We start from the raw sequence: 10,729 nt of genomic DNA, 5'->3' as shown, positions 1-10,729 counted from the left end.
AGTCGGTTATGTCTGTGAAGGTAAACAGCTGGGAAATAAATCGCTTGTTTATTTTAGATCTGTGTGGCAGCAGCAATATACAGTAAATAAATCAATAAATCCACTGCTCTGTTATCTCCTCTGAGGCTGGGACTCTAAACAGTGTTCTGTGCTCGTCTCTGCAGCCAAACACAGAACAGTTAGCATGCTTCGCTCAAACTTTCATCATGGCATTAGAGCTAGCGCACCGCTGTCGCTTGCAAATCAAAATGATGGTGTCATGGGCGTAAACTTGCAGATTAAGGGGCGGTAATATTATAATGAGATTCCTTTGCCACGTCACCAAGGGAGCGAAATCAGACGTGCTCATTTTCTCAGAGGCTTGCAGAAAAAGGCTTACCAAAACAAAGTTACTGGGTTTATCTTTTTCATGTTTCCTTGGTTGGTAGATGCACCGGGGACCTGATTATAGCACTTAAAACCTGGAAAAGTCAGTTTTTTATGATATGTCACCTTTAAATTTTTTTTTTTCCCCATACAATGGAAGTCAATCGACTCCAATGGTTCCCAAAATTATTCAAAATATCTTCTTTTGTGTTTTGCAGAAGAATGAAAGTAATGCAGGTTTGGAATAACATGAGGAAACTTACAGATTAAGGGGTGGTAATATTATAATGAGATCCCTTTGCCACGTCACCAAGGGAGCGAAATCAGACGCGCTCATTTTCTCAGAGGCTTGCAGAAAAAGGCTTACCAAAACAAAGTTACTGGGTTCATCTTTTTCATGTTTCCTTGGTTGGTAGATGCACCGGGGACCTGATTATAGCACTTAAAACCTGGAAAAGTCAGTTTTTTATGATATGTCACCTTTAAATATTTTTTTTCCCCCATACAATGGAAGTCAATCGACTCCAATGGTTCCCAAAATTATTCAAAATATCTTCTTTTGTGTTTCGCAGAAGAATGAAAGCAATGCAGGTTTGGAATAACATGAAGATGAGTAAATGATGATAAACTGTCATTTTGGGTGAACTATCCCTTCAAGGGATTTAGAATAAATGTGTAGATCAAATGTGTAATGATGTAAGAACAGGGAAAAGAAACTATTCTTTTTCCCTCTAACATTTTGGGAGGAAAAGAGAAAAAAAAATTATATTACATTATGACATTAGGAAAACAGGAATAACTCATAGTGCATGCTATTTACCTGTGATTGATGAATATACTGGCGATTCAAATCTCGGAGCTCTGCCTCATTTTGCATGTCACCATTGGGTTTACACCACGACCTGTTGAGCTCAACATCAAACACATAAACTCCCTTCCAGTCTGTCATGGCACAAGCAATATAATCACCATCAAGTAACAAGATGATGACTCACATTAAAGATGGCATCAGACAATGTGCTAAAGCTTTAGGCCAGCTATGCCGAGTATCATTCTCTCTTTGAGAACAATGAAACCAATCATGTTTAAAAGGTCTTAGAATAAGATACATTAAAGCAAAAATAAAAAAAGGAGGACTAACAAAAATAGATGTTGTTTGCCATGTATTCAGATCATGTCTGCATGGGCATACAAAAACTTTTAGATCCATCAACTCCTCAAATCCAATTAACAAAAGACTTATTGGGAAAGAGCTGAAAACAGGAGTTTTTTTTTGTAGAAAAACATGCGTTAGATTGACAAGCAATGCCAGATTCTGAAGGATGTTTGATTATATTTTTGACTGCTTCTCTCTCTTATGGTCTGTGGAAATGTCTGGAGTCCAATACATGAGATCTTTAAATGGTGGGAAGATCTGCTTAAACGAAGAAGAATATAATTGATCTACATCAGTAGTTGAATAATATAGTTCTGGGTACAAATATATGCTCCAGAAAGTATCTATTTGAAAAGTCCATATTTTAGAAAAGTACGTATTGTATTAAAAAATAATAAACTAAAAAAAAAGTTTGTGAACACTTTGGAATTAGGTATATTTCTGCGGGGGGTTTTTTTCAATCTGCATTGTGAATGATTACTCAATAGGTGTTTGTTAGCTCAACTGTTATTTTTTAATTTAGTCAGATTGTGTTTGTATATATATATATATTATAGTTAATGACTTACTCTTTTGGCTTGTCTTGTCTGTTGCAATGTGGTGTGCGTCATTCTGCATCTACACTTGAAGGTGTCTGTGCAAAAACAGGAAAGAAAACGTCTCGGTTACGCATGGTAACCCTCGTTCCCTGACGGATGGAAAGCGCCGTACCGCCAACACGAAGAGCTCTCCAAGAGCGCACTGAAGAAATAACTTGTGTTATCAGAGAGAAAGGAAAAAGAGCGACAAAAAAAAAAACCCTAGACTGTTCTCAGTGTGAACCTGCTCTCATCTGTGAAGAGAATGGGGCACCAAATAGTGCACCTACTAAATCTGTTGCCAATCGAGCTGCACAGTGCTGGGCTGTGAGCACAGGTCAGGATGTCAGACTCTCATGCCACCCTCATAGAGTCTGAAAAATAGAGTGCATGCATAATTATTATGCATGTTGATATTCAGATTTTTTTTTTTTCCAAGCACATTTCACCAATTCCAAACAACATCAATCCAGGTTATCTTCTACTGATAAAATCTCAGATGGACTAAAAATGAACTCCCAAAACTTACTGCCAGATTCTGGAAGATAAATTCTTCAAACAGTGGTACAAGAGGATGTGGTGCTGGTCCTTCAAGAGTCACTCTCAATTTATCTGTCTATAAAGCCTATATATATAGAAAATCAGTCTTCAAGTATTTTACTACACTTCAGTATGTATTAATTCTTATTAAGTAGGGGTAATTTTTTTTAGGATTCTATACTTAAGCTAAGTCTCTGAGAACCTGACATACTTCTGGAGACTCCTGGTAGGTTGCAGTTTTGGAAAATGGTGGCGCTGGAGACTAAATGGTTCCTGGTGATTTCACACCTAATTCTTCACCTTTATTCCTAATTCTTTTGCAGTTTACATGCATCTTTTCTTCTCCACATGTTTTTGACTTACACTGCTGACCCACTGAGCATTTTGCTGTCCAATGGTTATGCATTAACTTTGCGATTTCTAGTATTGTATTAGTTTTGAATATTTCTCATGGGCATTTAATAATTTTTGACTTTCAGTCTGAGTTAAATCTCTTTTTTGGCTGTAAAATAAAATCTGCTTAATAATTATGCACACCTGAATATAAGACATTTTTCACTTCAGCCTTCAGCCTTCATGAATAATTATATATCAATTATAAATGATTAAATACAAGATTAATAGTAGTTATTAAGATTGATGCATTTTGGAATTGGTAAAATGTGCTTGGAAAAAAATAATTGTGAGATTGTGAGCAGAATTGTGGCAGAATTCTAATCCCATAAACGAGTAGCTGAGAATCTCTTCAGCAAGCCGACACGCAAACTGCCGTGAATGAAACTGAAAGTAAGACGCAGACGCTCAACACACAATCATCTTCATTAAAAGTAGTGTGACTAACCTATCTTTCCAGTGCTGATGCCGCGCGCTCTCCTATTGCGGGCTTTGATCTTGAAATGAGCTGATAATTAATAAAATGCAGCGCTTATCTTTTGATTTCGTTGACGTGAACTCCGTTAAATTTAAATATAGCGCGGTAATTGAAGATCGGATTTATATCCGTTTTGCGACGACACATTTATGTGGCCAAGTGTAAATGGAAACGTTTTAACAAATCAGATAGATATCCGATCAGCGAAAACACATGAAATGACCAGGGTATTGTATTAGTTTTGAATATTTCTCATGGGCATTTAATAATTTTTGACTTTCAGTCTGAGTTAAATCTCTTTTTTGGCTCATTTTATCTGTAAAAGAAAATCTGCTTAATAATTATGCACACCTGAATAGAAGAAATTTTTCACTTCCAGCCTTCATGAATAATTATAGATAAATTATAAATGATTAAATACAAGATTAATAGTAGTTATTAAGATTGATGTCCTTTGGAATTGGTTAAATGTGCTTGGAAAAAAATATGATCAGAATATCAACTTGCATAATAATTATGCATGCACTGTATTTTTCTGTATCCCTGATCTGCATGCAGAGAGGAAAAGGAGAGGGTCAGTTCTCGCTGAGGCCGGAACTCCCTCGAAGAAAGCTCACACTTGCTCTCCATCCCTCAGTTCAACACTGAGCGATGGAACTTCAATTCAAGCTAGGCCCGTCCTTCTCGTTCAGCTCGTGCCCAAGCAAACTGCCACTGTGATAGTAGACCTATACTCAAAAGAACATTTCTCCTCTCCTCATTACCAAGTATGTCAGTTCCCCACCCCTGTGGGGCAAACTACCTTTCGTAAAACTAGAGCCGCTTGCCATCCGGCTTCAGGCTACTCGCTTCAGTTCGGTTGCAGGCCACCTCGCTTCAGAGGTATTATTCAGACTTCAGTACAGGATAATGAACTCACGTTCTCCGGTCTGAAGTACAAACAGTGCTTGCAAAAGGAGCCGTGGAAACAGTTCCTCTAGCGAACAGCGAGTCAGGATTTTACAGCTGCTACTTCCTCATTCCCAAAAAAAGATGGCAGGCTCAGACAATTCTCGATCTCAGACATTTGAAACGTTCGCTTATGAGACGGCCATTCAAGTTTTTAACTTTGAAACAGATCCTCATGCAAATATGTCCTGAGGACTGGTTTCTGTCAATGGGTCTGAAAGACGCTTACTTTCACATCCAGATAGCCCCCATCACAGACCGTTCTTGAGATTCACATTCGAGGGAGTGGCCTATCAATATACAGTCCTTCCATTCTGACTGTCTCCTGGCCCACGCAATTTTACAAAGTGCGATAAGTCCCCTCTGAGACAGATGGGAATCCGCATTCTGAATTACCTCAACGATTAGCTGGTTTTAGCCAGATCATAACGGGAACTCATCGCTCACAGGTCACTGCTGCTCAGCCACCTAGAGCGCCTTGGGTTGAAAATCAATTTTGCCAAGAGCTCTTTGTCTCCCATATGTGCTAACCTTTCTACAAGAGCTGTTGGATAAGGGGCACACCCCTTCCACTCTCAAAGTCTACGTGGCAGCCATTGCAGCGAATCATGCTCTCGTGGCTGGCAAGTCAGTCTGTAAAAACGACCTTGTCGTTAAATTTCTGAGGGGAGCTCTGAGGTTGAACCCGCCTTGTCCTCATTCTGTGCTGGCCTGGGACTTATCTATTGCCCTTAGGGCCCTACGAGGCCCTCTCATTGAGCCGCTCCAGTTGGCAGATTTGCGGCACCTGTCGCTCAAGACCGCCCTCCTTTTGGCGCTAGCACCAGTCAAGCAAGTAGGTGACTTGCAAGCACTGTCAGTAAAAACAAAACAACAACAACAACATGCTACTACCAGTGCAGCATTTACCAGTGCTACCCTGAAATGTTTTAAGTTAGGGGTTCTTTAAGAAAGATCTACTATTGAAGTGTAATCGGTCACATGTCCAGGTGTGGCATGAGGGTACTGAACTAAGCTCTTTCTTTTTGCATTTGAATGTTTAAATTGGCAAGGTGGATTTGTTTGTTCAAGCACGAAGAGACGAAAAAGAGGACTCAGTTCGGTGTTTGCTGAGTATACACAGTTGAGGTTTTTTGTAATATTGTGCTTGAATGCTTTAAAATCTCTTGAATGTTTAAAATGGCAAGGCTTAAAAACATGTGCGAAAGATAAGCTTTCATGACAGCTGTGCTAGTGGCAGCAGTGGCCCATCAACTGTTCTGAGCGTCTTTAATGCTGGCCTCGGGCATTCGGTTGAAATTGCCGTGGGCCCCTATAATTGTCACCACCTTTCTAGCGATGGCCCTGGTTGAAACTGATGTGTTTTTTAATTATAAAATAAACTAGCTTGATATTGCACTGTGCAATCGTACAGGTTGCTGTTGTACAGTAAAAGTGGAAAAGAAGGACATTTATCGTTTAAATGCATACAGATCACTATAAAGCTGCTGTCACATTTACCGTTGTTTGGCGTATTTTCATGTACAAAATGCAGTAATTTCAGTAGGAATTTATTGGGTGACTTTGCATAAAGGCGAAAGTTTTCCACACCCAACTTTTTCATTGAAAGTGACTTCTGTTGTGCTTCATACGTATGTCCCTACACTGTTGACAATGGGCCTTTCCACTTTTTGCCAAAATTGCGCTAATGTGACTGCACCTAATTGTTGTAATTTTAAAAAGAAAAAAATAGAAGTTATATCATCATAAACAGGATGAAGCAACATAACATAAACAGTTAGGGCTGTGCAAAAAACCGAATGCGATTTTCATGTTCATCTCGTCAGTAAAGCCGGTTCTGTGATTAGTAGTAAATCTCTTTCAGATGGAGCAGCATTTACTACACAGTGCCGTAGATCACTGACAAGCTACGCAAAATCACGCTCATAATCGGCAATGAATTGATTTTGCGTAGCTTGTCAGTGAACTACGGCTCTAGTAAATGTTGCTCCATCTGAAAGCACGTGCTGGAGATTTACTACTAATCACAGAACCGGCTTTACTGATGAGATGAGCATAAAAATCGCATTCGATTTTTTGCACAGCCCTACAAACAGTTGATCTCAACAGAGATCTCAACAGTTTGGAAGCAGAACAGTATCCGTCTGTCCGAATACAACATATAAAACAACTGTTTAGGGTTAAAAAACTGTCATTAATTAGGCACAAACCCATACATGGAGACAGATTTAGACTTTCACTAAGGAGCAACTTTGGTTTCTGTTGTGATATATGTTGGATGTTTCTTCACAATAAGAGGATTGGTGGTTTACTGCAGAGTAGGCACAGCAAGCTTTTTTCATGTGCCCTGCGCCCAGCTGCACACTTAAAAGACCCTTACTTGCAAGGTGATAATGCAAAATGAAAAAAAGAAAAAGAAAAAGAAACATTATGCATGTTAATAACTTTCTCTATGGTTTTGGATTTTTATTTTTTTAAGTTTGTATCGAGATGTCTCACTTTTTGTTTGCATACTTAGTTGTGCAGAATCTTTTAGTTGCACTTAAAAATAAAACAAAAGCATGAAACAAACTGTGGTTTGCCCCATTATTTGCATGTTTCTTCCTGTCTATGTGAGCAATTCATCGCCAGAATAAACTTCAATGTGGAGCTTTATGGTGACAGTCAAACAAGTCTACAAGGGACTCACACAACAGACGGGAAGAATAAAGCCAAGAGTAAGTTTAAAAATGCTACATAACATGAGTTAAAAGTTCTTTAAATATTTGGATAGTATGTTCAAGCACATAAAAATAATAATAATGTTACAATAATAATGATCAGATCTGCTGCAATGAACATAATAATAATAATAATAATTATTATTTTTATTATTATTATTGTTATTATGTTCATTGCAGCAGATATGTTCATTATTATTGTAACATTATTATTTTATGTGCATCTCATGAAGGCATATCCACAGATCATAGGAGGGAGAAGCAGCCAAAACATCACTGTGCGCTGTTCAGACCCCAGAAAATGTCTTCACAACAATTTTTACACCATTTGCGAGCCCTTTTTTCCAGTAAAACCATTATCATCTCTGTTCCACTGAGTTTTTTGTTAATTGGGCTACAGGCGTTCATGGATGTCCAGTTTTCGTGCCCATGTATTGTTATGTGGAACCAAGCGACATCAAGCCTTGTCTTCATCATACCTGGGCTTTTTGTTTTTACTTTAATGGTCCTAATTTTAAGGCCTTTTAAAAGTGAAGCTGGACAATCTGTTTCTAGAACAGAATTTCTAGCTTGTTTTATTACACCTGTCGTGTGGGTCTGTCTGCTGTTCCTCGATGGTGATTATCTTGCTTGTGGACTGACAGACTGGAATGGAAACTATACTTGTGATAAAATGCTGAATCCAAATAGTCTGAATTGGTGTGAACCGAGTGAATGGATCGAAAGAAGAACGAAGGCTACACTGTATGACCAAACACGAAAGGCTGTTTTTATATCGAAGGTGAGTATAATTTAGTGTGAAAGAACAAATAAACAGGCATACTTACCAAACAACCAAATGAAATACTATTGTTGACTATTGACTAAATGCTATTATTCTTTTATTTATTTATTTTTTGTAAAGTTTATAGGTTATGGTCTGGCTGCTTTCTTCTGCATTCCAGCACTTTTTGTTGTGTTTATAATCGACTGCAAATGTGGAACATCAAACAGCAGAAATGGAGGTTCAGAGATATTGGAGGACAGCACTTAATAGTGACAGCTATAGCAGTCAGTGTTTTTTAAAGCCATAAAGCTATTTGAAATGGTACAACAGTACAGTGAATATTTAATTCTGCCCCTTGTGGTGACTGCAAAAGAGCAACAACTTTTTCGCAACTCAAAAGTTAAACACCACCACTAAACATCTAAAAACTATATAGACTTTCATCAGTTGGCATGTTGGTTATGTCTAATTTCTTCTTTTTGTCTGTGTGAATGATGTTTATCATTGTATAACCACAGGATGTGTGGGTTTTAGTGTCTCAGTATTAATTACCATATCAAATTCATAGTAATTTATATCAGGAAGGCAGGTAGAATATGTTTGACAAAGTTAAATTTCATGTGAGATGGGTGCCCTCAGTAGAACTACTCAAGTTCAATTTAGGGATTGTGCCAAAATAGGATAAGCAGTGAAAAAAACTATTTTATTAGTAACAGAATAGCAAAGACAACATAATTTCATAGAAATAACAGCTGCAACATACTTTGCATGTGTGCATAAGAATATATGCTTCTAGGTGTTATATCTAAGCCAATGAGCCATTATTTGGAACCTCAATGAAACAGATAAAAAAAATATGTGAGCGGAAACGCAGAAAGAACTGCTTTGAAAGAACTAGAAGAAATAACTGCAAGCATACTATGCAAGTGAGAGGAAACGTCTCGGTTACGTATGTAACCCTCGTTCCCTGAAGGAACGACTGGTGACTGACGAATTGGGATCTGCGTGGAGGATTTAGCCTCCTTGCCCCTCTGAGAAACCTGACAATCAAGTCGTGCTTCCCCACAGACTTACCGTCTACTGCCTCATGATGTACGGCAATGGCGGAAACATACACCTTAAGGGTGGAGGGAGACAGCCTTCGCTCCAACCCATCTTGCAGGAAAGAAAGCACGACTCTGATCGGGCATCTACGGGGGTCTTCCCGGCGAGAAGAGCACCAATCGACGAACAGGTTCCACTTCAGCCTGTAAGCGTGTCTGGTAGACGGGGCTCTAGCTGACGTGATGGTGTTTACTACCGCTGGAGGTAGCCCACCTAGAACCTCCGCGTCCCGTCCAGGGACCACAAGTGGAGATTCCACAAGTCTGGACGCGGGTGCCAGAGGGTGCCCCCTCTCTGAGAAAGGAGATCCCTCCTCAGAGGAATTTGCCAAGGAGGGGCTGCCGCGAGGAGCATCAGTTCGGGGAACCAAGCCGACTGGGCCAGTATGGCGCTACGAAGAGGACCTGCTCCTTGTCCTCCCTGACCTTGCACAGTGTCTGTGCGAGAAGGCTCACTGGGGGAAACGCATATTTGCGTAGGCCCCGAGGCCAGCTGTACGCCAGTGTGTCCGTGCCGAGGGTCCCCTCGGACAGGGAGTAAAACAACTGGCAATGGGACGTGTCCGGGGAGGCAAACAGGTCTACCTGAGCGTCCCCAAAGCGTCTCCAAATCAGCTGGACTGTCTAGGGGGTGGAGTTGCCAGGCTGAGGTGACTGAGCACCATGTCCCTGTGTTCGCACAACTGCGCTCAAGACTGGGCCAGTATGAGCCAGTCGTCGAGGTAGTTGAGAATGCAAATGCCAGCTTCCCTTAATGAAACAAGGGCTGCCTCCACGACCTTGGTGAAGACACGAGGCGACAGGGATAGCCCGAAGGGGAGGACCTTGTACTGATATGCTCGCCCTTCGAAACGGCCTGTGTCGAGGGAGAATCGAGACATGAAAGTACGCGTGTACGACCTTGAGGTCGATCGCTGCGAACCAATCGAAAGGACGGACGCGTTGAAAGATGCGTTTCTGCGTCAACATCCTCAACGGGAGCTTGTGAAGGGCCCGGTTCAGCACGCGCAGGTCCAGGATTGGTCGTAACCCACCGCCTTGGGTACGATGGATGAAGTATGGGCTGTAAAAACCTGACCTCATCTCGGCTGGAGGGACCGGCTGTGGTCCAGGATTGGTCGTAACCCACCGCCTTTCTTGGGTACGATGAAGTATGGGCTGTAAAACCCTGACCTCATCTCGACTGACGTAACGTCGAACGTGACTGACTGAAAGGGAACATGCAATATGGATGCAGACAAACTCATGAAGACAATCATTCAAAAATGCTGTGCTACCATCCTTTATAACTAAGAGTAACAAAGACAAAATAATTTAATAGAAAAAATGTTGTATGTTAAATGTTAAGTTTATATTATGCATAGCTGATCGCTAAATTTAGGGGCTGTGTGCGCTTATTGGCCTACAGACTAATTTCCAACACGTGAATTCATTCATTTATCCTGAAAGAAATGGAAGTGACACGAGTGCCTGCAAGAGGGAGAAAAATTGAGTAGCCTATATTTTATAGCTATATATACAGGCGATCAAACGGGCAGGGCAGCGCTTTTCAAGAGCGGAGATCGCTACTAGACGAATCATGTAATTTGTTATTTTTTTATTTTTTATCTCTGTTCTTTTGTCATAAGTTATGCTATTACTCCAGTAATTTATACTAGCCTATCCAGCGCTCCCTGAACGC

General features: G+C 40.4%; 1 protein-coding gene across 1 annotated transcript in view; it reads right to left on the bottom strand.

Moving 5' to 3' along the window:
• The window catches only part of LOC107757460 (uncharacterized), a 12,489-nt gene extending 10,323 nt beyond the window's left edge, over positions 1-2,166 (bottom strand). The window contains exons 1-2 of the mRNA XM_016574934.1: positions 2,092-2,166; positions 1,187-1,780 (exon numbers count right to left, since the gene is read on the bottom strand). Coding sequence (XP_016430420.1) covers positions 1,187-1,315 — 129 coding nt within the window. The 5' untranslated portion in view covers positions 1,316-1,780; positions 2,092-2,166. The remainder of the gene's footprint in view (positions 1-1,186; positions 1,781-2,091) is intronic.
• Between the last annotated feature and the right edge of the window lie 8,563 nt (positions 2,167-10,729).

The sequence above is a fragment of the Sinocyclocheilus rhinocerous genome, unplaced genomic scaffold, assembly GCF_001515625.1.
Source record: "Sinocyclocheilus rhinocerous isolate Xijiao unplaced genomic scaffold, SAMN03320098_v1.1 scaffold2578, whole genome shotgun sequence".
NCBI lineage: Eukaryota > Metazoa > Chordata > Actinopteri > Cypriniformes > Cyprinidae > Sinocyclocheilus > Sinocyclocheilus rhinocerous.
Note: the sequence above shows the minus strand (reverse complement) of the source record. Positions and strands in the feature narration are given on the sequence as shown.